This window comes from Cotesia glomerata, linkage group LG1, assembly GCF_020080835.1.
Source record: "Cotesia glomerata isolate CgM1 linkage group LG1, MPM_Cglom_v2.3, whole genome shotgun sequence".
NCBI classification, from domain to species: Eukaryota; Metazoa; Arthropoda; class Insecta; order Hymenoptera; family Braconidae; genus Cotesia; species Cotesia glomerata.
In genome coordinates this window covers 31,459,212-31,485,943 of record NC_058158.1, presented here as the reverse complement: position 1 = coordinate 31,485,943, position 26,732 = coordinate 31,459,212, and the positions used below count along the sequence as shown (strand labels likewise).

The 26,732-nt window shown below is 29.9% G+C and overlaps 1 protein-coding gene across 4 annotated transcripts; it reads left to right on the top strand.

Annotated features, from left to right (window-relative positions):
- Nucleotides 1-86: 86 nt before the first annotated feature.
- LOC123272266 (phosphoinositide 3-kinase adapter protein 1) lies at nucleotides 87-25,885 on the top strand. 4 transcript variants are annotated; one of them, XM_044738980.1, is made up of 14 exons: nucleotides 87-648; nucleotides 4,878-4,949; nucleotides 7,207-8,088; nucleotides 20,077-20,257; nucleotides 20,477-20,870; nucleotides 20,988-21,284; nucleotides 21,414-21,549; nucleotides 21,633-21,823; nucleotides 21,991-22,063; nucleotides 22,192-22,476; nucleotides 23,280-23,938; nucleotides 24,026-24,233; nucleotides 24,550-25,104; nucleotides 25,723-25,885. In XM_044738980.1, exons 2-14 carry the CDS (start codon nucleotides 4,940-4,942, stop codon nucleotides 25,737-25,739), a joined length of 3,888 nt encoding a protein of 1,295 aa, XP_044594915.1. In that variant the 5' UTR covers nucleotides 87-648; nucleotides 4,878-4,939; the 3' UTR covers nucleotides 25,740-25,885. The 4 variants fall into 4 exon arrangements, with proteins under 4 accessions (XP_044594915.1, XP_044594902.1, XP_044594908.1 ...); XM_044738967.1 differs by having other exon boundaries at nucleotides 88-648; nucleotides 22,192-22,521; XM_044738973.1 differs by lacking the exons at nucleotides 87-648; nucleotides 4,878-4,949 and adding an exon at nucleotides 6,480-6,516 and having other exon boundaries at nucleotides 22,192-22,521.
- Nucleotides 25,886-26,732: the final 847 nt, after the last annotated feature.

Here is a 26,732-nt window from a genome sequence, read left to right as displayed (position 1 = left end):
TTATGTTGATGTTGTATACAGTAACATACAGTTTAAGTTTGAGTCTATACAGCTCAGAGCTCACATGTCCAAGTTCTTCTTGGCTCCCTTTAGCTTCCCTTCCTCTTCCGTCTGTCAGTTCGTTGGTATACTGTGCCGAGTGAACGTGTGTGCCCGCGTATTCTCTTCTCGTTTACCCACGCGAGACGCACTTTTTATTTACTCCAGTACTAATATTATAGTTTTGTATTGTATGTATAGTGCTACTCATCATTTTACTATCATACAACCACAGATACGATGATTTGCTTCTAAAATCAATTCAAATTTATTTTTTTGAGTCTAAACTCAAAACATTCAAAGAAAAACTACCGTTTTTTAGGTATTTTTGTTGAGACATTAACTTGCACTTGTCTAAAAAAGAAAAAAAAAAAAAAAACGTCCAAGTCCCGAAAAACTAGACTTGATTTCTTTAGAATGTTATGTAGTTCAAAGTACACTGTGTCAGACAGTAGTCAATAGATAGACATGACAAGCTTGTCACCAACTATTTAAATACTCGCCAAACTCGACAGCAAACAACAAGGAGACTTGTTACTTTTAAATAAATAAATTGAAAATGAAATAAAGGAAGTTACCTTTATATTTTTACTCTTAAAACTTCAAATGGTAAGTCATTTATTTTTTATATTTAAATTAAAACTTTCTGAGGGATTATTTGAATTTAATAAGATTTTGCAACTAGAAACAGAGAATTTGAAATTTATACAAAAATTTTGAACTTTATAATTTTTAGTGAAATGAATTGTTTACAGTAAATAGGCTCGAGGAGTTAATAATAAATGATTTATGTAAACTTTGACAGTCAAAGGTTTATAGTAAATTATATAGAAATTGTGTGTATATAAATTAAGTAAAGCGCGGCTTTATTTACACGCAAGAGTATTTGTGCGTAGACAGCTTCTGAAAAGTACACACGGTATAAATAGACCAAATCTGACAGCCGAACACTGCCAGATGGGTTGCCAATGCACAAAGGCCGAGAAAAAATTCGGGCTTCATAAAATTGTCGCGGTGAAATATAATTAACGTTCGAGTTTGGCTTGCAAAATAAACCGAGGTTAGATCTCACTTTTACTCTTGGTATTAAATCAAATCAAGAGTAAATAAAATATATTTTTCAAATTAAATATTTTTTTTATGAATATTATTATTATAAAATAGTCCTCTCATAAAATAAAACTCATTTGCTGGAAGACTCAAAAAAAATTTTGAAACTATAATAAGGCTAAATAGATAATAGTACATATTGCTGATCGATTATTGTATTTTTCAAAGCTTGATAAAGTTATAAATAAATGAAGACGAAACTTTGCTTTATTAAACAATAGTATCAACAATAGTAGATATCGTTTAATTTATTGTTGTTATGAAATTTTGAAAAGTAAAGACATGCGTTGGATTATACTGTATCGTATATTAACTATTATGCATAATATGTCAGTCATATTTTTCAGTATTTGTGTTTAGATGACATGACCACTTAATATATTTTAATAATATTTACAATGTGCAATGATTGAAACAAGACAATCATGTCGGGCAAAAGGAAATACGGTTGTTATCGTAGTCATTGTAGTGAATAAAATAAAGGGGATTGAAGACATCAATTTTCTTTATTTGTAAGTTCTATTACTTGTACCTACAGTCATTGATCGTTTTATAACTGTGTATATACAAATATAATGGATGAGTAAATAAATGAAAATAATAAAAATAAAAATAATAATCATAATAAAACATAAAAATTTCTATTTTTATTTTTATTCTTTAAAATTTATTATCGAGATCTAATTTAATTTATTTACGAGCTAATTATCAAATTAAAAAAAAAAATATTATGATAAACTATAAGATCAATGTCGAGATAAAAAATTAATGAGAAGTTATGTTTTGAAAAAGTGAGTGGTAAAATAGTGAACTTTGATTGGGTTTAAAATAAAAATTCACGGTAATCACGATTCAGGAGAAGCTACGGAGGCATGACGCGTGCGCGAATAAAGTTAATAAGGGCACGCGTTACACCGGAAGCTTCTTGTAGTGGGAGGTTAAAAAAAAATTTATATGCAGGTGCAAGGCTTTGTCTCACTCTATTCACTCCCTTTTAATTATACGAATACTTATATTTATTTATATATTTTTTTTCTTGCTTGCTTATTTTTACGCGACCTCTGGTGGCAAATGTGTGTGTATGTGTGTAGCCTTGGGTCCTGTGTCAATTACTCGACACCCTTGCGCTGGGGGTCCGAATGTCAGGAAATTCTTATACTTATACTTATTCTATTTTAGTTTTTTTTTAAATCTTTCTTTTCTTCCGACGAACGACGAGAGTCCCTTCATATCCGCTAAGGATTAATAGCACGTGCTGAACATACTGCAACCATCCCTTAACAGTTTATCGGTTTCACTAAAAATATTATTTCATTTTTTAACAAAACAATTATCACGTTTTTATTATTTTATTTTAGGGTTTTAATTAATTAATAGATTATAATGATTCTTTTTACTAATAAATATATATGTACTCATTCCAAATTATAACTTGATAAATTTTTTATAAGCCATTCAAATAAATAGAAATTTAATTAATTCTTTTCGTTTAATTTTCTTCTAATTCCACTAATTTTACTCATAATTTATCATTAATTTAAAAACGGATAAAATAATTAATTTTCTTTATAAATTAATTCATTAATATATAGAGTATAAACAATTATCAAAAGGAAATTTATGATTAGATTAAAAATTATTTTCAAAGAATTATGATTTATGATAATTTTCAAAATTCATTTTTCTATAAACAAACTTTCATAAAAATATTTCTATAATTTTTGTTCCATATCAATTATTTGAAATTGCAATTCTTAAACAGTCAATATTGAAATTTTTATTTTGTTTTTCATGTAAGTGAAAAAAAGTTTATTAGAAACAGAACCAAAATTACTTATAAAATTAAAATTTCTTCTATAAATAGTAGTAATTTTCCAGCCTAATTATAATGTTAAAAAATAATTAAAAAAAAAAAGTTAATTTGTTTGTTAAACATAAAATCCGTTACGAAAATAGTATCACCCATTAAACTTCCTCGTGATTTTATAATTTCCCGAGCATTTATTTTGCTCATTCTCTTCTACATAGACCGCGTGAGTACAGTGTACCATATACCACGGTACTTACATTCTTTAACGCACTCGGGACTGAATTCGAGGAATTAAAAATACACCGTTCTCCATTTGCATGCTCGCGAACTCGGAGAATTTCGAATCGAACGAATTGAAACAAATAAAGCAACTTTTTTTATTCATTCAATCCACAAACGGAATTTCTATTGTTTAACCTACTAAAAATAAAAAAAACATCCATGTTCACCCGATACGATACAAACAAAAATATTCTCAAAAAAATACCAACTACATAACTTATGAAAGAGAATCGAGTTTCGTACGTATGTACTTGTTTTTGGTTCGCAGTGAATGAAAAGAGAATAAATAATGACAGTTAGCTCGAGCCAAACGTGAATGGACTAGATCAAAATCTAGCCGAGTAGAGCTGAGAAATCTGCGACACTTGCGTACCCATTCTAATTTTAATGTGTAAACTCTATTTTAGTACATGAATGAGATTCACGAACCCATGCATCCACCTTGCATCTTGCATACGTCCACTTTCATCTATTTCGTTTAATTCCATTATTAAATTACTCTATATGAATTATAAATCCACATTTTTCGCCTCATAAAATTCCAATTATTCTAATAACTTTGCATATTGACCAATAAAAAATAATTTACTTTAATTAGTGTACGTATGTATGCTAATTTTTGTATGAAGATATTCAAATTTACTGCACATTAAAACTTTATGAATTATGTATGTTGAAATAAATATTTGTAACATATGAAATAACTTTATGAATTTTATTTTTTCGTCTAATTCTTTAGACCTATTTTTCTTGTAAACATTAATGGAGCATTCATGCTTGAGATCTTTGAATAATTTGAGAAATATATCAAAGGAAAAATTTTAAATGCCCTTGAGATATTACCTTGCTCTTATTTTTAGGCATTTTTCATTGACCAAAAATGAAATTTAATTTCTTAAAGAAAGTTATTTTTAAGTTATTATTTCGGTCGTAATAAAAGAAACTTCGAGGAAAAAATTCAAATAAAATTTTTATAAATTGAAATCCTAAGTATTAATTTTCGATATTTGCAAGTTTAGGTGTAATTTTATAATTTCAAAATATATATTTTTGAAGACGAAAGTAATTATTAAAAAAAAAAACAATATTCAGATGAATGAGTTTTGGCACAGGTTCCTCTGAAAAAAATCTAAAGGACATTTATTGAATCTATTTTTGCTAAAAACGCTTAAGTTTGTGTTTTTTTTTTAAATGAAAAAAAAAAAATTACTAAGTGGTGAATAAATTATTTTAATAATTCAAATAAAATTTCAAACATAAAAATATAAAATATAATTTACATCAAATATATAAAATATGTTTGTTTGCTTAAAATAAAAGTGTGTAAAAGGCAGATAAAAATTTTTGATGTATAAACATTTATGCCCTGGGCGAAAATAGATAAATCCAATATAGATGTACATTTGAATATATTTTTATATCTGTCTATTGAAATTTATATTTTGTCCACCGGGACAATTTTAGTATTGAAAATTTTATCTCAATATCTGCATTTCTCAGGGAAATTTAATTTTTATCAGTCTAATGATAACCCAACATCGAAAACTCAATATTTGTACAGAACAATCAAGTTAACTTTACCTGAAAAAAAATTATTCATTTATGCACGGAAAATTTAAATATTTTTTTTTTCCAGGATATCGCCACCGTAAAATTTTATGAATAGAAAATTAAGAGGAACCGTATAAATATACCACAATGGCTCTCGGTAAGTACATACATATATCTATATAATACATAATTTCTATATTCTACGTAATTTAATTCTCACCCACGTTCTGAGTGGAGAAATCAGTTATATGCATGCTGATCACGCCTAAACGCATATAACCAACCGGTCACTGTGAGAAGAACCCGCTTCTGTATTTTCCCATCGATTTACTGCCTCACTGTATACCTGTACCTATATATGAACACATATAGGTATATGTATAATACACCCATGTAATTCACAGTATCATACACAAAAAGACATAATATTACATCGAATCTCCTGTATGACGCACTCTCATACATCGCCGGCGCGACACTAGACACTTGAAACACGTATTATTATTAAATTATATTCTTTCTCTGTACCCTTTTGTAATATATATGTGCAGAGATGATACCTGTCGGTATTTACTTTCTGATGGATGGCATATGCAATGCACATATCCACTATTACACGCATACATGTACATATATTTATTTTATTCAATTCTTTGTTTTATTTACTTGCTCATCAGCAATTATTGGTAAATTTAAAATACTCGGAATCGACCACTGAAGCCTTGAATTAAAAATCAACAAGAGAAATTAAAATTAAAAGATAATGTTTGAGTAAAAAGAAGTGATAGCGACCTTTGTGGAACTTTTTAGTTGTTGGCACTCAGACAAATTTAAAATCTCAAATTACTTGTCGGATTACTTCTTTGAAGATCAACTTGATCAAAGTTTAGCGTTTTTTCATATTATATTCTCTTTTGCATTTGCATTCTCTTTTATTTTTTTTTTATCATTTATTTTACTGCAACCAGCGCTTAGTTCTTTTATTCTTCATTCATTTTATTTTTTGAGATTCTTTGGAATCCTCGGGGAGCGGGATCGGGGATTAAATTTATTTTTACAGTAATTATTTCTGACAGACAAATCTTTCGCTCCACTCCGGACTCGATGTACTCAAAAAAAATAAATTAGAGGAACAAAAAATGCTCACAAATGATGTAGGCTTTTCCTTTTTTGCTGCCTTAAAAACTGTCATATAGCAAGTGTTTATAATCTTGTATGCTTCCGGTGACTCTGTTATTATGTTACGCGCTTGAACTCTTTGTCTATCTGGTCTTTATTTTCTCCTGCTCTGATAAATGGTTAGGTAGATTATATTAGAGCAATAGTTACGGCAATAATAATAGAGCAAGTAATTTGTCGCGGTATGCGCGGGTGGGAGAGAAATGCAGCGTCCGGTTTATCCCCACTTTTAAATTAAATCTTGTATTCGGTCCCATGTATATGGGTATGGGATGAGGGACCGAATATACAATTGGCCCTTGGATTACTACCCACAGTAGTTTTATCGTGGCCCTTTAGTATGGAGTCACAATTCGACTTTTAATCCCGTGTCACTCAGTGTCAGTCTCCAAAATTAAACATATAAAATTAATGTTTGTTTCTTTTGGGAGTTTCTTTACTACTATTGGCTCCATGCCGTGACTTTCATTCTAAAGTAATTATTATTGTATTACATTCCTTTTTTGAAAAATTTGGATAGCTGGAAAATTTATTTATGTATGTATGTGAGTATTTTTTATAAATCTAAAATTTTCAATGAATGAATAATTTTGAACAAAAAATTCGATAATGAGCAAAGTAATGAAGGAGTTTACTAATATCTATCATTCAATTTTCATATAATAAACAAAAATAAATACTATTAAAAATTTCTCTATGTTAATGTCAAAAAATTTAAGCATGAAAATTCAAAGATAAAACTCCAATATTTATAATTTTGCATTTTTAAGTTTATGTAATAAGTGAAAAAATGTGAAGGGTAAATAATAAAATTTCTTGTAAAAATTTTACTTCAGAGCATTGCACATGATTAATTTTCAAAATTTATAATTAAACAAAATTAAATATGTTACTTATAATTGTGGATAATAAAATTAATTCTCTGAAGTATTTAATACTTAAGTGGCTTTTGAATATATATTATAAATAAGCAATACCAAAATTTATAAAGATGAAATAATTAATTTTGTAGCTATACTTTTTTAAAACATTTTGATATAAATATAAACTTCGATAAAAAGAAAATCATTTTGAAGAGTTTTGTTTTTCTGAATCAAGAAGAAAAGTTCTATAGTTGGGTGAATAAATGTATGGAGGACAAAAAGAATTTCTTAATTTAAGCACTTTTTTGCTTAATACTATCCAAATTTCAATATTCTTTAATAATAAAAAATTAACCAATGATATATCTGCAGATAATCCATCATACTTTTCACTGCTGGGGAATTCAATATCCCCAGAGCTATCGGAAGCCGCGGAATCGGGGTCAAGTGGACGAAGCTTCGTCACGTTTTTCAAAAAAAGACCCGGGAGGATGGGAACCAACACATCGACGAGCACGTCAGGAGCAACGTGTGCATTATTGATGGCTGACAATAACAAAAACCTCGTGTCGGCAGAAGAATGTCAGCCGATGTTGTCCCGGTCGACAAATTCCGCGAACACAAGCATCAACGGAACAAGAAGAAGCTTCCGAAGTCTCTTCAGGTCCATGAGCGCCAACACCGACAACGAGAAGACACTCCAGATTCTTAAGGGAGACCCGAGACCTGCAGACGTGGCTCCACCCTCGCCCTATCTGCCCCATCGGTCGCACTCCCACTCGGATCACGACCGCAAGTGCCGGCCTCATCGACGGCGAACCCTAAAGTCTGCCAGCGAGCTCCTGTTTAACGACATGATTTTTTGTGGGCTCCCTGGAGAGGACCCTGCTAATAATATCAGGAGGGCTAATGCTAATGGTAACGGTAATGGCAATCGAGATCGTTACCACGAAGATAACGACGACGAAGATACTGATACTGGCGAGGTTTTTTTGGGTACCAGTGATGCGAGGTACTATAATTTATCGGCGACCTTACCAAAGCCTGGCACATCTGCCACAAGAAGACACTCTATTGGGTGTAGCAGTAATTTTATTAGTAAGGACCAGAATTTAATTACTCGGCGAGGCGCTGTTATTCAGACTGAAGGCTTTATCAGAGAACCCGATACCTTGGCACCGCCTATTCCTGTTGATCAAGTTGATTGTGGAAAGATTTCTAAGACTGGCAAATGTAAAAAACATAAAAGTAAAGGTTAGTTTATTTATTTATTTTTTAATTATGATTTCTTGATTAATTTTGAAAATTTACTGTCCCATTTTAAAACGCCGTAACTTCCAAATTTTTATTAATTTATAATAGCATAATAAATTTTGTTTTTAATATTTTTAGAGGTAGAATTTTTGAAAAAATATGAATGCAATTTTCTAATAATAAAAATATTTTCTTAAAATTTATTTATACTTGAATAAAATTATAAAATAGTCAGATGCACTGATTTCAGTGTCATAATTTTTCAAAGACGTTTTCTCATAGACAAGTTACGGAATTATAAAACTATAGATTAGTATTGTGTAGAAATAAGTACAAAGTTTCACTAAGTACAAAGGTCGTAACTACTGTATAGAAGATATCCTTTTTGAGTTTAGTGCAGATGTATTTGAATTCAATTATAATATCCATCAATGGCAAATCATTGTTTAGTTTAATTAATTTTGTCAAATACAAATCGCGTAACTGATCATTATTTGATTTAAAATCGAATGGAATATATAAATTTTTTTTTTAATTATTTTTAAAGACTGAATTAGTATTTAATTAATATTTTACTCATTTTATAAAACTTTCTTGGAAGTAGAACAAATTATTACAGCCTACATTAATCAAATTTAGAACCAGTTACAACTGATATATTTAATATTTCATTATTTTCAATTCTTACAACGCCTATAATATATGTTGATATGACAGTAAAAAAAAAGTAATAATGTAAATTAATTATACAATGAATTTTATTAGACAAAAACAACAAAGATATAAATTATTCAAAAAAATTCATGAGCAAAATTGAATAAAAAAAAATTAGCGAGTAAAAGATTAAAACTATAAAAAGCAAAAAAGCTTAAGAAAATGAAATTAATTGAATTGAAAAAAACTTCTTGCGTAAAGTAAAAAAATTTGACTTTAATCCACATGCCACATATAAAGTTTTAAAGTTAACAAAAGTTTGATGGATAACTTTGCTTCAATTCCAGTCTTTTTTTGAAAATTCATTAAAAAAATAAAAAAAAAATAAACTAAACACGTCAATAATTCTAGTTCAAAGTAAAGTGAAGTTCAAAATTTATTTTCATTCCGACAAAAAACTAAACTTCGGGTAGTAAAAAAGTAATTGTAACATTTCAAAGAAACTCATATTTTACTTATGTTAATTACTTAAAAAAAATATTCTTTGAACAAATGCCCCGTCAACTGTAATGACTAAACAGATGAGTATCGTCAGCAGTCTACTTCCACTTGATTATAGTTCAAGTTGGTGTTAAATTCAATAATAGTCTTTATGGTACAAAGGATCGTCCCACATCACACGCACACGAACCGGCACGCTTATTGCGACCTAGTCCACAGCTTCTGTATTGTGCAACGCAATAGGCACTCAGTACAACATAATAATAATTATAACTATAATAATAATAATAACAACAACAACAACAACAATAATAATAATAATAATAATAATAATAATAATAATAATAATAATAATAATAATAATAATAATAATAATAATAATAATAGCAATAATAGGAGTAATATACAGAACCCTTTAGCAGAGAAGAGCGTCTCTTTGTAGTTTAGTCCTGAAAGCTTCTATCCCCATGATTTGGGAGCTACTACGATGACTTGGTGCCCGCATTGATCTAATTGTAGCCAAAGATCCTTTTCATCAAGCAAAGGAGGCTTGGTTATAGTCGAATCTCAATCCGAAATCACTCGACCAAACGTTATAAATTAAATTAGGGACATTTAATTTGTTGTCTTTGAACAATTTTGTGCTTAATTCGCTTATATTGGCGCGTGATGTAATTGTGACTCTTAAATTTATAAAATATATGTATAAATTTAAAAATGATCTGTCATGAGTCAGTACACTGGAAAAAAAAATTAATTTGATTCAAGAGAAAAATTGTTGTTTTAAGTAAATTTTATTTGATTTAATAATTTTTCACCTTGACTCAAGACAATGAAATTTTAGAAAATGATCTTCTTGGTTTAAGATTTTTTTGTCTTGATTCAAATTTTTTTTTTTAGTATAGCTTAACTGATAATGATAATCAAACGTATAATAAGTAATAAGATAGGGAAATTATGATAAATTTATTTAAAATCTTTATCGAGAAGGTGTTGAAGAAAATGAAAGATAATTTATACAAATAGTATGAAAGATTATCATGGTACCAACGGAAGTCATGTAGTTAATATTCACGAAATGTTCTACACTACTCTCAGCCTCGATTGAATCTATCATCCACCAGCTCTTTTTCTTCTTGTTTCCCGTTTTAAAAATCGAATTGCATAAATTTTATTTTATAACTCCCGATAGATAAATGCTAGTACCTTTTGAATATTAAAGAGCAGCATACTCGACCGTTAGTTTATAAATTATTTTGCATCGATAATTATTTTCTGACATTGAATAAGTATTGTTTACTTTTTATTACTATGACAATTCAAACAAGACATAAATTTTATGTTTTATGTGTATAAATAATTTTTTGTTAATATAAGTAATATTGTTGGGGTCATTATTATTATAGTTACGCTGAAAAGGTTTCAAATAAAATTGTTTAAAATTCCAGCTAAAAGTAATAACGGAAGCTGTGCAGGTTCTGGTTATACACATCGCAGTAACACATGCGTATATAACGTACTGTGGATTTTATAAACCCTGACACTTCCGTTTCGAACGCAGGCACAAATTTTACGGGTAAAAAAAATACATGTAACATATATAACTATCGTCGGGAAAGTGTAAATGTTTACTTTATTTTATTTTATTAGATAAGTATATTTAAAATTTATTTTATATAAAATAATAAATAGTTTTTAATTTTTGATGAAAAAATTTTGTCACCACTTTATTTTTTTTTTTTTTTTTTTTCATAGAAACTTTTTTGTCTGAAAAAATTTTTAAGAAAATAATTAAAAAAAAGCCGAAGTATATTTTAAAGAAAATATAGTTTAAAAAAAAACTGTGAGATAAAATCTAATTTTTTATTAATAAAACATAAAAATATTTGAATAAAAATGTTTAGATTAAAAAATGAAAACAATAAAATATTTCTCATTATTAAAACACATATTATGAAATAATTATGCAAAAAATTAATATTCAATCAATATTTTAACTGTTATGAAATGCATATCCTTAGATGGAAGTACACGCATAAAATGAACTTCCGGTGGTAAATCGGATCGGTTGGGCGCTATTGTCGACGTGACTGGTGTTGTAAAAACGATAACCAGAGTTTAGTTATGGATGTGTCGGTTTTATTATACCATAAAGTAATATCGGCGACTAGATATTAGACCTTCATTTTTACTCTTTACAACCCTGGGCAAATTCAACGACAAATCCTCGGAAAAGTAACTAAAATTAATAGCACACTGATAGAAAAACAATCTTGATTCAAGAAACTTTTTTTCTTCAAAACTTGAACTCTTGAAACTAAATATAGATATATTTCTTTCAAGAATTTTTGTCTCTTGGTTCAAGATAGGCGATAACATTGATTCAAGGTGTTACCGACTTGTGTTAAGAATGGCTTTTTTTTGAGTCATTAATTAATTTACTTATTTCCAAGAAATAATTTTTTTTTGGTATAACAATTAGACTATTTAGTTTTTGAAATATACTTTGATGAATTATTTTAAGCTTTGTAACGATAATGTTATTTTGACTGAAAAACTTAAATGTATCGATTGAAAATAATATAGCTCTTAAGCCAAGATAATCTAAACCAAGACAAGAAATTCTTAAAGCAAAATAATCATTTGTCTTCCAAAATAAATTTTTAGATCAAGAAAATATCTCTTGAGTCAACATAAATTTTCTATCAGTGCACTTAATTTTTATTTCCTTACGCGTTAAGTGTAATAAAAAATGAGAAAATAAAAAAAAATCCAAACGATTTAAGCTGGAGGAGAAACACGTGTAAAGCTTCCTGATAGAAAGGTAATTTCCGGTCACATCTTTCAGGAGTTAAAGGAAGTCCCTCCATGGAATCTTTAATCTCCCCGTATCAATACTTGATATAATATATAGAATATTATGTATATAAACACACAAATACTTATATATAATCGTTGGTCGTCTTAAACAAAACTGTTTACTATGTACAACTCATCTTGTGTAATAACATAAAAGACAGTTCTATTTAATAATAACAACCACTCGTGCCGTACAGTACAGTTAAGAGAAGTATCGCGTGATATCCGGAGATTACCCGGGAATGTGCGTGTGAATCTAACACGTGCATGTGAGGAAAGTTTTACGTGATAATCACACCGACTGATAAGTCATAGGCTCGTAGACCCATAAACTGACTGACAGATCATACATAGACATAGACAGGCTCTTCCTCATTCTCATTACAAATAAACTACCAAATTAATGTAGAGACCAAAATTATTCTCGACTCTGCCGAGGGTAATCTCGTCGAAAGTTATCTCTTGACACTTTGGGTTCGCAAATACATATAACACGGACTTAGTAATAACTTGATAGCTCAATCCACGATGTCCGGCACCGACGATAGCTCGGCGAACCGGAAGCTAACTCTCCATCACTTATATATCCATGTAACATCCATTAATCTTTTATTCCGAGATAAATTCTTCCACTTTTTTCATTTATTTTATTTTCACTTTTATGTGGTTTTGTTTTGACTTTTTTTATTTTTTTCTAATATCAATTATCAAGTCGAAAAATTTGACCATCTTGTTTCATTTTGAAACAAGAAAGAAAGATAATTATGCGGAAGTGATCTTTGAGAAAAAAAAATAGAAAAGACAAAGTATGATACTTCATAAATGGATTGCTAAAAAATTTCAAAGGAAAATTCAACAGATTTATTTCTTTTTAATTGACAGATAAAAATGTGAAAATAAAATTATGTGAATTTTTATTTAAGGATTGATAGATCAATTACGAAGATCAAAATAAAAAAAAATTTGTTAACTTCATTATTTGATTTTTTATGGCCAAAAATAAGTTAAGCTCCATTTTGGCGTAATTACCAAAAATATTATACTTGAATTAAGAAAATTCTTAAAAAGACCTCAGTTGATTAAAATTAAGTTTACAAACATTGAAAAAACTCATGAACTAAAGAGAAAATGAGTCTATGTTGATCAACTATAGGCAAACTATTATTAAAAAAAATTTTAATATTAATTAAAGATGGTAAGTAGCTGATACCGACGATAATTATCACATGATACTTTTTAATTTGTAGCGGAAGGAAATAAATAATTATAACATACAAGATTTATTTAGTTTCGTAGAATATTAATTTAAATGTGTAACAAATATTAATCATGATATTTCGGTGCAGCAGACCTTAACCGAGACTTTGACACACCCCTGACTAAATCAGCTTTTTTATAAGCTTTCTCATTATTTTTGTCGCGGCGATGTCGTATTTTTTTCCTGCATCACACGTAATGTTCTCTATTTTCTTCACTCTCTTCTTTTTATTTTCATTTATATATATATATATATATATATATATATATATATATATATATATATATATATATATATATTTCTACTGACTATTTACTATCGTACATATATCGTGCATATATACATGCATTTAAATACATAAAATACAAGTATACAGAACGATCGTTGCACTCTGCAAATCGTTACTCGTACATTAACAGTAATGGCTAAAATTCATCGTTCCCATTTATATTTTTTATTTTAATGCTCCATATATTTTTTATTTTATTTTTATGCTTTAGTTTAAACTTCTTTCAAGACTTAAATTTTAGCCACTCAGACAAATTTACTTTTTTAGAGTGTAGACGTGTTTGTCGTCCGACATTTACATCTCTAATTGTTGGCATTGTTACAAAAGTTTACGGTGCAATATTGCAGTAAGAAGGGTAATCCAAGAGATATATCTTAATTTTCCATTGTTTTTATTTTTTTGTTGTTGTTATTATTTTTATACTGATCCGAGTTCATAATATTTTCGTGCTCTCTCGCTCTTATGGAGGATTTATTTTTTAATATTCGTCAGACGTTGGTAAAAACCACCCACGTCCCGACGTACATCTGCGGTACTATTATATATACATATCTCTATATATACGTCATGCTTTATACTACTCTATACTTCATCTACTTATTTATGCTAGAAAAGTATGGTAGTATTACTTTCTGGGCTTTATACAAGAGTGCATGGTACTTCTCTTCTGGGGATGTGGGATGTTAGAAAGTTTTCTCGACCTACGAGACTAAAACCAGATTAACGTGTGATAAGGTGATAAGCTAAGTGGCGTCAAAATCGATAACACGGTAAATTTATATTTATTGTTTGTTAAATAAATGTGGATCTTTTCTTTTTTAATATCTAAATATTTTTTTGAAATATGAACAAAGAAGGAAAATTTATAGGATAGAAAATTTTAAATATTATTGGGAGAAGCAAAAATAAAATATAAACATATGAATGAATTATGAATATTAAGATTTTTTGGAATTTTTTATGAGAACATTAATGTTATTGTTTTTTAAATGTTAAAAGTTTATAATTTTTTGATAAAAAAAATTTTTTGAGTATTTTTTGCATTGCATAGTGACCAAATAATTTTGAAGAATTTTTTATAATATGAATACAGATTAAAAATTGAAAAAAAAAAAAAATTATTTTTTAAAATTATAACCAAGAATTTTTATTTACTTTTTAGATTATTCATTACTATATTTAATTGAAAATTTATCCTTATTCATGATGAAATTTATTCCTTATTTATAGATAAATTAAATTTTTGAAAATTTAATTCAATTTTTTAATATTAAATAATATTCCCAAGATTAATTTAACATCAATAATCTTTCTCTTCTCATAAACTCATAAATTTCGCATTCAAACTAATTGAATAAAATGAATATTCAATCAAACGACCTTCATAATATAATTGTCCTTATTGGTCGAATAAGATCGATTAGTAACTGCCAATTAACCGAGTTTTATAATAGCAATTCCACGATAAAATTCTTCAATTAAAAAAAAAGTAAATCAGTTAATACCAATGCGCTTAAATCTACTCGACATATACCGCAACATACAATAACTAAACCTAGACTTTCTTTTTATAACTGCGAGCTTTTCTCCTCGATGTAGAGAAAAAAAATTTCGGAATTTTATTTTTAAAATTAAATCACTCGTCAATGTATCATGATTCAGACTGAGTATTCGGTCGGATGGAGACAAGGAACGCATTAATACCGACATCCACATGTATATCCATATCCATATCCATATATTTTTATTTATTATTATCATTATCACCATTATTATTATTATTATGTACATATATTTATTACATCTTATAAATTATCACTTACAAGCATTAACCCGAGAGTAAGCACTAGACAAAAAAATTTAATGAAATCAGAGTAGAGCAGATTGAGCGTAGAGTCAAGCATCAAGTTAAAGCTAATATCCCTTTTTATTATATTCACCGCTTTATACTACTGTACTCATATTTAGCTACGTCGAGTGAATTATATTTATAGAAATAAAATCCAGATATGAATCGCGTCAGCACATGCCTAAGCTTACTATCATAATCACTCGAAAATCCTTTATTATAATCAAAATATACTTTTATTATTTTCCAGAGTTCTATTATTGCATCTATTGTTCGCGTTGCGCAATTACAATCGCTATTTTAATTAATATTAAATCTCTGTGCACCACAATCCGTTATAATTATATAATCATAATAAAATAAAATGAATGGATTTTATTGTATTATATTTAATATTGCTCGATTTTAATTTGTAGAATTACATTCAGTGATTCACCGACTCTCGGCCGGTCTAATTCTCTAATTGAACGTCAATTTTAGCGTTAAGCCAAAAGGGACCAGCTACACACAGTACAGTATATAAAATAACAGCCTCATCCTATATATGTATATCTACAAACATTACTAATGTACACAGCGTACTATTGACCCTTGTACCCAATTTCACGAAAGAACCGATATGATCACTAATTATTTATCCAACCAAAAATAAACATCTGAGGAAAGATTTTTTTCCGTTTTCAAAACTCCAGACTCTAGACTGTATATTTTTCTTCCATACATTGACTATAACTTAAAGCAAGTTAATTTTATTTTATAAATTTTATTTTGCTTACATTATCTTAGCAGTGAACCGTATCATCAAACGCTCAGCCGTCGACGGAAATACGAGATGCTTGAGTATGAGCATCATCCGAAATTCAATTTCTAAGACGTTTGTTCCCTTTATTACCTACACAAACATACATTCATCCAGATAAACATGTATACCAATAATAATAACAACAATAGTAATAATAATAATAATGATAACGAAAAAGACAGGAAGCTGGTCGAATCCCACCGCGGTTAGCGGGTTACCATTTGGCTAACTTTTAGGGGGATTTAGGCAGTCAATGGACTTACTGTACTCTAGCCCATTAAATTTCTAACTAAAAATATTAATATTAATTTTTTAATTTTAATTACATTATTCATTCATATTTCTACGCGAGCAGTTATACTTTTTACGACCACTATTTAGTGTAATATCTCCAAGCGTAGACAAAAAATGAAAAAAAAAAAATTTAGTTGTAAGTTGTAGATTATTTTTTCGAGGTAAATAAACTTTATATTTCCAGATATAATACTTGCGGTATCGAGTTTGAACAGTACTGAGTAGAAAATAGAAAATTTCTATGGAAGTATTTTATCTTGACATACAGAGTGTTTATTGTCCTGTATTTGCTTTAGGTAAAATTTCTCAATAGTTTGAGTTACTGGTCATGTCAAGACATTTCTAATCTAAATAGTAACGTTTTCTATGAATCTAAGTTATGAGTTATGACTAATATAATATTGAATGGAATGATGAGATGAGTGTAGAATATTTTTATTTTATCTGAAATAAAAGCCATTATAGAAAACGCTCTGACCGACGAGATGAATGATCTATTGCGCAGGATTGGGCGTGCGCACGCAACGGCGCGCTTATTTGCTCCCGCCCTTCCTCGACCCTTTGTTCCGCGTGTTTTCAGACGATTTATAGTTCATTCCGCGTGTAACATTCTCTTGGTATAGTCTACTGACCCACCGAAATAAAATACGGTATCTAACGACACCATACCATAAAGGAACTATTATTATTTACATACTCCAAAAAAGGAGGGTAATAATAGTGATGATGATGATAATAATAATAATACTAAGAGCCTAATTATCGACTGCGGTTTTTTATTTTTTATTCAGTTGTCAAAATAAATTGTGAATATATTTAAAATTTTTGTAATCAGTGGCATTGTTTTTAATTAAAAATTAAGGAAGATAATACAAGAATAGATGTGTTGCGAAAATAAAGTTAAAAATAAGTAAGCTGATGAGTTAATTAATCGACGAGACGTTAATGAGTGGTATGATTGCAAGAGAGAAAGCAACAGTTGTGTTAGTAACGTTAATTGGCTCGTTTCGTTCAAATTGAAGAGATGCAAGACGTTTGCAGAAGCTCTCTTACATTAGCTCTTTAGCTCGACGGCTCTTAGCTCATTGACGTTCGGAGAAACTTGAGAAAGGGAGTGAGATATATATGATAATAGTACATATACATCCACACTACCCTCCGGTTTCAGCTACAGTAGTATAACAGTCCTCAGTGCTTGTTACAAGGATCACAAGTTCGTAGAGATCATACGTCTATTTTGTGTTGTTATTGTGTCTCGTGTCACGCGAGAAAATGCGAATAAGAGATGAAAATCGATATGCTGAACGCAGCATCGCTTATTTTGGTAAATTTTATTTTTTTACGCTATTTATTACTATTATTGTTAATTTAATTTAATTTCCTGTAATGTAATTAAGTATAAGATATATTTATTTATTTTTATTTATATTTTTCTAAATTAATGTAGGTGTAGGTTTTTGCAATTTATAAAAATAAGTATGTCATGGATATAATAATTTTAAATGTAAACGACACGCGACAATTTTTATTTTTGTAATAATAATTTAATAATAATAATAATAATTTACATAATTATAAAAAAATTACAAAATTAGTTTTTTTTTATTTTTTAATAATAATGATAATAATAATAATAATGATGATGATGATGATGATGATGATGATAATACAATAAAAAATTTTTTAATAAAAATAAATATTAGTATTAAGTGTCGGTAGACTATTTTTAAATTCTAATCATGTGCCACAGACAACTCAATTAATTATTATGGGCATCGCCCAATTCGTGGTATAGCCGGCATGTCTCGACCAATAAAAAAAAAAAAAAATCCAACACAATACAATAGTATACGTCACGATTTGACGGTTTACCAGGAGGATAATTTTATCGAGCCCTCTAACTGTTGGACAGTTTGAAATCCGCATCCGGAGTTAGCACTTTTAGCTTTGAACTTGCACTATTCTTCCGTCACAACTCCTACTGTATAGACTTAACAGTGGTTATAAATTTTTTTTTTACAACGTATACAAGCAATAAAAAATACGTAAAAATAGAACATCAATAGATTTAAGTAAAAAAAATGATTTCATCTACGGAAAGTATACCAACAAGTTTTAAATGTGAAACTCCGCGATCGCGAAGACGACGCAGGCCGGACTTCCTTGATCTGTCTGGCCTAGTGACACGTGAGTGATTTATTTCTTCTTTCATTCATAAAATCGCTTCATATGGAACAGAAAGTCCGATAGATAAATCTTAAATATTTTCGCTGATAAATATTTAATTTTTTTCATTCAATTACAATTACATAAACCAGTAATGAAATAAAGCAATAAAATACTTCTTTCATACGCACAAAAGATTCTTACTAACTCCGTACATCATTTTTTTTATTTTTTTTCAATTTTTTTCCCCATTACAATGAGTCTTTTGTTAATGTTATCGATATCTCAATCCCACTCTCATCCAGACTCGCGAGTATCGTCCAAGTGATCCAACTTTATTACACACAATACTACGTACTTACACTTATACTTTATATGTTACATACGGCCAAATCGTGAAAGCCACCCAGTGCTATACTGTATATACAGGAGAAATGCATTCACTCATAAAATGTATACATAAGTGTATAACATAAGGGAATAAAATAAATAAATAACTAAAAGTACAACAGTTAGTACACCTCGAGCTTCTACACATACACTAAAAATAACAATATTTTTTTTGTTCTCATGCCTGTTAAGAAATGAGTAAATAAACCCATCTGCCGCTGCCCTAAGATATGAATGACAAGAAAAGCAAAGAGTCTGTTTAGTTCTCTCCACTACTAGGCTGCTTTCTTTATTTTATTTATCTTTATATTCAATTTCAAATTTTCTATTTTATATTTAATTCCATTATACGCTTCATATCGATAAATAAACAAACAACCTTCCAGAAAGCAAAAAAAAACGAATTAATAAATATTAAATGTAAATATTAATCCAACTAACATAACGTCAGGCATTAATGGTAATAATAGTATGTAATTCATAGTTCTGAGCAAACACGTTTCAATTATCATACGAGTTAAATGACCCGCGTGTTGATACACCAACAGTTCCTACCCGGTACAGACGGGAGTGGCACATCCGTCGGGAATTTATTTCACCCTCATAAACGATAACAGTATGAAAATAAAAATTTTTTAATCAAATATTATGTATTATATCAGTATTTTTTCATTTAAAAATCTCTCCTCGGCATCGTAATAATGACAAAGCTGACTGATAAAAATCTCCAGAGTCCTCGGAGTAATTAATCAGTGGATTTAAAAGGCATCTTTTATATTGTAGATTGGCATATCTCATTAATTATTTTGTACAGCCAGATAATTATCTCGGTTCAATATAATAATAATTATTATTGTCATTGTAAAAATAAATTATAATTACAAGAATGCACTGTTTATTTTTCGTTTTTAATTATTTAATTGCAGGCTCGCGGAGCAGAAGCGGTGGCACTAAAATTGAGGGTACTAACGCTGCCAGTCTAATGGAAGAAAGAGAAGATGTTGTGTTCATTTCCAGTAAAGACAGCGAAGCATCCGCGCTGTGGGTCAATTACCTCACTGCCTGCTTTGAGCAAATCAGCAGACAGCAGGGACGCCCGCCTTTCAAGTTAGTTTCATTTCATAAATCTACAATCATCCCTTTTAACTTTTTGTTGTAAACTTTGCGTGTTAACTCAAATAATTTGTTACTTCTCACAATCAAATAATAGAAACTCGGCTTTCTGTCTTTAAAAATTTACTGTTTAATGATTGATTGTTCCTTGTTGACTTTATTTCATCATCCTTATTTATTTTTGTAATTGATTGGGAATGTTGTTAAATTCAGGGTGAGACACGTGGCGATTGAGGACGCAACGGCAGTTTCAACTACGGTACAGGATAAAATTTCCAAAGCACGTCTGCAAATAATAGTCGTGTGTCCAATTTTACTGGAAAAGGCATCGAATAAACCGGAACAGGCGTCCGCTTTGGCCAAACAATTGGCGCCGGAACGGGTCCTTGCAATGATGCTGGGTGTCCATGACGGACATTTGACTGAATGCCAAAAGACTGCGCTTATTACTTACTCACAGTGGAGAAAGTTTTTCGTCAAGGATCAAGATGAGACTTTTGTGGGAGAGTTTTTGGGTGCAGCGGTTGCTATTTTAGGATCCACCACGTCAGCTGCTTTGAAGAGCGATAAAACAACTTTCTCCGTTCATCCAAAAAAAGTTAAAATGGTTTGTAATTATCGAACTATTGTTTAATTTTTGTTTTTCAAAATTTTCTGTAACCAATCAATGTCAATGTCTTTCGAATTTTAATAACTCAATTTTCACTTTGTAATTTTTTTACAGGGCCAGAACAGAGTACTGGCAATTCTGAACGACCCTCTGAGACCTGAAGACACTTTCAACGTGATTGTAGATCGTTGCGGAGAGGGAAGAGAAATAACCCAAGTGAAAAAACGAAATCCTTATACGTTGCAGTTTTCTATTCCAGAAAAGTGTTTAGAGGTATCGATGCTTGTCGGCGTGAGAATCATCGTAAATGGAATACCTCAGGGAGTCCGTCAAGTCAAGTGCGAAAGCAGACTCAGAGAGTTGGATCAGATTCTAAGAGCACACGATAATCCCCTGGAGTTTATGTGTCAGGTAATTGCTTAATCTCATTCATTTAATTCAACATTTCACTCGTCCTAGTACTCAGTGTTTGATCCCAATTAATTTTGCGGGCTTGATGTTAAACTTTAGATTAATTAATCAAATTAATTATTTTCACAGACATTTGGATTCAGCTCAGGAGACAGAGAGCAGCTTGACAACTGGATGGTTCATGCATTTCAAAAAAATGTACCTCCGCGCTTCAATCTTTTAGCAACGCCTAGTGGTTCCGCACCGTTGCAAAAAAATACTATAAGTTAGTACATTTTCTTCTTTTAGCTCTTGATATTTTTATGTTCTATTTGAATCTAAAAAATTTTTATTTTTATTTTATTCTAGGTCAAGAAGAATATCCAACATTGCTTCACTTCGCAGCCCGTTTTGGTCTAGAAAAACTTGCCTGGCAATTGCTCGATTGTCCTGGGGGCGAAGTGGCATGTGATTTGAAAAACGTATCCGAATTGACACCGGCAGAACTCGCTGAGCAAGCTGGTCATGCTAAATTGGCTCATCAGCTTCGGGGTTACATGGTACTTAAAACAATGTCCATAAATAAATAAATTAATGTATTAATTAATAAGCAAATTTAATTTTGATTGAGTTAATTATCACAAAATTAAGGTTAATCTAGTGAAATAATAACAATTATTATTATTTTTCTTATGTTGCATGTTCCGGATACTATTAATCAATACAGCAAATGAACGAGTTCACAAACATGTACAGCTATCTTAAAGTAATAAGCGAAAACACATCTGGCAGCGGAGCAAGTGAGTAAAAATAAAAAATAATCAATTTCTTTTTAATACTTATAGAAGTTTTAATTACTGTATACTGTACAGTTGCTCTAATATTACACAGTACAATCTATAATAGAATAATTAAAAACAATTTCCAGGTAATGAAAGTGCTCCGGCGCAATTAAACAGCTTGGACACTGAGCAGGATAAAGAGGACTACTGCCAACCGCGTCCGATCAGTGAAGCTTATTTAGTGCCACCAGCAGCCCGGCCAGTGATTACCTCGGCTCCAATTTCGTGTGCACCACCGCAACTACCACCACCGAACCCACCGACCTCGCCGAACCCCTGCGAGATGAATTACTCGATTGTACCGCCACCAACACCTGTAGTTGGAGCGTTATTTTCACCAACCACACCACCAGTAAACTTCGAAGCTAATGGTCTGAGTTTACCGCTTCAGGGATATTTGAAAATGCAACCCGCCGGTGAGATTTAAATCACGGCGGTTATAACAAGCTTTTAACACACATGCATGTATATTTATGATTATTAGACTGGTTTGAAATAAGTTACTTTTTTTTGTTGTATTCCAAAATCCTCTCTGAAATATCCCGAGGTGAGAAAATATGCCTCTTAATATGAATATTCAAAGGTCACTCGTCGCAGATTAATATTTTTTATTTAAATAACAGAAGAAAATCTTTTTTTGAACTTTGAAATTTTAGAACTCTTCAACGGTTAATGAGAATAGTAAAACCCGATCATATTATTACTGGAAATATAAAGGTCTACAAGAAAAACCCTTAGCAACTTTGATAAGTTTACTCTTTTAAAAGTTATTTAAGATCAAAGTTCAACTTATAAGAAATTTTAGAGTTTTTCAATTTTTTTGGTGAATCTTTTCGACTCATTCTAAAATTTGACTCCAAATCATCTTCCTTGAAATTTTTTTTGAAGTTTTGAAATTATATCAATTATATTACAATAACCATTTTACCAAATAATCTTGTTTTTTATTTGTATACATTATTCTACTATTAATATTAATTTTTTATAAACTCTAGTTTTTTTTTTTAACTTTTTTTTAAAAAACTATTTCAGAGAAAATTTTGCAAAACGAAAAAAAAAATTACTTTTTTTTAAGCAGTCTAATGTTTATGAATTAGGGATGCATGTTTGATATTTATTTATTATTTATTTATTTATTTATAATTAATTAAATTGTTTTGTTTCATTTTTACAGGCCCGAAATTATCAAGCGCGCCTATCACTGCTCCGCTGATGGCATTGAAACCGACAATGTCCCAGTCGCTGAGAAAAGACTTCCCAATAAATCGTGAAGACTTCATGAACACAAACTTGTCTAATTTGGGCGGAAGCTTGAATCGATCGACATCGTACCCAGGAACGAAATCTCGGGAGGCATCTGGACCTCAAGACGAGCTTCTTGAGATAATAACAGACTTTAAAAATAACGTATTTACTATTTCTGAGGTGGAGAGGCTGGTAGAGAACTGGCGAAACCGCAATGACGTCCAACAGAGTTTCAAGGATAAACAGAGACAGTTGGCCTCGATGCGAGACGAGTACGAGAGGATACAAAAAAAGATTAAAGAGGAGATGAAAGCTCCGACGCCCTTTGATAGGTTTAAGAAACTTTTTACCAAGAGCAAAAAAGAGGCGAAAGAATCTTCCAGTAGCCAGGATGACGATTCTGCGTCGACACACAGCAAGACTGATAATAAGTCTAATGGAACTCTGAGTGACCGGCGACCTATCAGCAGCCTCAGTCTGCACAGTGTATCCAGCTCTTCTTCTTCTGGCCGGATGAGTGTTATCAGCGGGTGTAGTGGAACTAGTCTTGGCGATAGTGGAACTCATTCAGACACTGAAGACCGTCGAGTACGCTTTTTACTTTACTGTTAATTATTTTGTTTTAGTTGTTTAAGATCTTGGAGTGTTTTTTTTTTAATTATGGTTTACTTTTAGCTTCGCAATTCTAGAGAAGATAAAGGCGGTATGATGACTTATGAAATTCCTCCGGCGCCTAAGCCGTTTACTGGAAGATATTCACCGTTACGGTACACTCCGTCACCAAGATCATCGACTAATTGCATTGATGAACATCGTAGACATCCGACACCAGCTCCAGATCAGTATTACATCGCATTCCCAGTATCAGGGCTACCTGTTCATCGTAAGTTTGTACAAAATTAGTAATAAGTGATACTCTTGTTTCCAATTTTTGTCTTAATTGTATTTTTAATTTAAAATTTTTATACTGAGATCAGCGGACACTTTATTCCTATTTTTTTTTCAATGTCTACATTTTGAATTAAAAAAAAAAATTTTTTTTAAGTTTTAAAGAAATTCGCTTAAAAAATTCTTGAGTTATCGAAGTTGGAATTTAATTGATTTGCTAAAAAATTCCTATAACAAATGATTGTAAAAAACCTAAATTTTAACTCTCATTGAAATTTTTTTTTACTCATGTTTAAATTTTTTATGTTAAGCTTTCAATGCAGACGGAACATCTACGGAGCCAAAAACCCCGAGCTCCCCATGTGACCATTCATTCGGGCCTCCAATGAGCATTCCCGAAGAACGACAACCCCATCCCGAGTTGAATGAAAATAACGATTGTCAAAAACAAATAAAAGAGATGAATCAACTATCGATACCATCGCCGCCGCCATCACCGCCGACCCACATACCGCTTGATTACATGAACATAACACCAACAGCAAATTCAAATGATCTCAAAAATGTCCTGAGTGACGTCAATAATTCCTGTGATATAAAAAAAAATAATACAGACGATGATACATCGCAAATGAGCTCCGAGCTCAACAAGGTAATAAATAAAGACTACAATAGCCCAGATGAGCCCGTAAATCTCCAAGACACTAATATTCAGTCAAATCACGTGGAAAATGTACCCTTGGGTGTAGATGTTGTTGATGCACCCGTGCTACACGACTACATGAATATTCAACCGTGTGATCAAGACCCAAGAGTCGTCGGCGTTATCCCAAAAAAGCCACCGGCGCCTCCAGTTCCACCTCGAGGTATTAAATCAACATATTTACTTTCAACAGGAAATGGATCCTACTTTTTTTAGACACACCAATATTTACTAAACACTTTCGCGTTTCGTGTACTATATTATTATTATTCTTTTACTTTGACTCATCTTCACTCATCTTTCTCCGTTGAGTACTAAAGCTATTATTTATTATTTTTAGTGTCATTATTATAATAAAAAACTTTTAAACACGCAAATATGTATTTTAAATATTAAGAAAGCTGAAATTTAAAAAGATAATTTACACAAGAATAAAACTCTTAAACTTTTAAAGAATTTTTACAAACAATAGCGTCATTTAAAACAGATGTAACGCAGACAATTGATTTCATTTACATACTTGTTTTTTAACTTGCTTCTCTACTTATTCATGACCTTCATAGTTCATGGAACTGACCGTCTTAAACTGACGTCACTTTTTAATTATTTATTTATTTATTTACATTACTTATTATTATTATTATTATTATTATTATTATTATTATTATTATTATTATATTATTGATAATTATAATTAGTTTACGGGCCCAAGGCCAAACATTTATTTCTCAAAGTTATTCAAATAAACACTAATAAATGTTTCAATAATTTTCTGTTTCAGCTCCTTCTAAAAAGTAGACGTGCCTTCCACTAACTTAGTCAATTAACCCGGCAATAAAATAACGCGCAATTATTATTATTATTATCATTATAGTATAATATACCAAATATATATGACCAACAGATAAAACTATTAATTTACAAGCCAAATTATTAAATCAAATTATGTAAAATGTTATAATTATTAACTATTAATATTTTATTATTATATTATAATCAATCAATTATACATGTATGAATTGAACATTTATAAATTATTAGTTGTTATAGTTATGTATATGATTTTAAAAATGTAAAATATTTTTGCGTAACACTGGGGTTTCGTTAAAGACTGTTTTTTAATTAAAAATACTTCCGCAATCAATCGAGGATCGAGGTCGCTGAAACGCACAACAATATATTATGTTTCTGCTTCGGTTATATTTACTATATATAAATATATTTATCTAATAATTCCTATAGAATATATCAAACTGCTCGAGTGATAAATCAATCAAGGATTTTTACCAATCACATTACATAGATTTTGTAATAATAATTATTATTATGATTAAATATAAATGATTAATGATTATACACGTTTGTAATTTTTTACGCAGTAAATTTGTACGTGTTTACTGTATACAAAATAAAATAATAAGTGTAATCTTAATGGTCTGTTAATTTATTTAAATAATTATCCTGTAAATCCCAAATTACTTACACCGAGAAAAAGAAAAATTATTGTCCAGACAAATATTTCTTGAATTTTTTAAAATTAACTATTTAAATTTATTAATTTCTTGATTAAAGTATATCAATATCTTTCTTAATTATATTATGATAGATAAACATACAATATTCTTATTTAAATCAGAAAATAAATTTTTCTTTATATGATAATTATCAAAAATATATGTTCTTGTGTGAAGAAAATTTTCTTAACAAAAATATTTTTTTTTCTCAGTATAATATTTAATTTTTTAGTTTGAAAAATTGCGTAAAGAATATTGTTTTTATCAAAATAAATTA

Excerpts from the sequence above, each read along its gene's own strand:
- LOC123272266 (XM_044738967.1), top strand. Across the intron at positions 20,258-20,476 it reads CAGGGACGCCCGCCTTTCAA|GGTGAGACACGTGGCGATTG; the intron begins GTTAGTTTCATT and ends TGTTAAATTCAG. Across the intron at positions 23,939-24,025 it reads CAGACACTGAAGACCGTCGA|CTTCGCAATTCTAGAGAAGA; the intron begins GTACGCTTTTTA and ends GTTTACTTTTAG.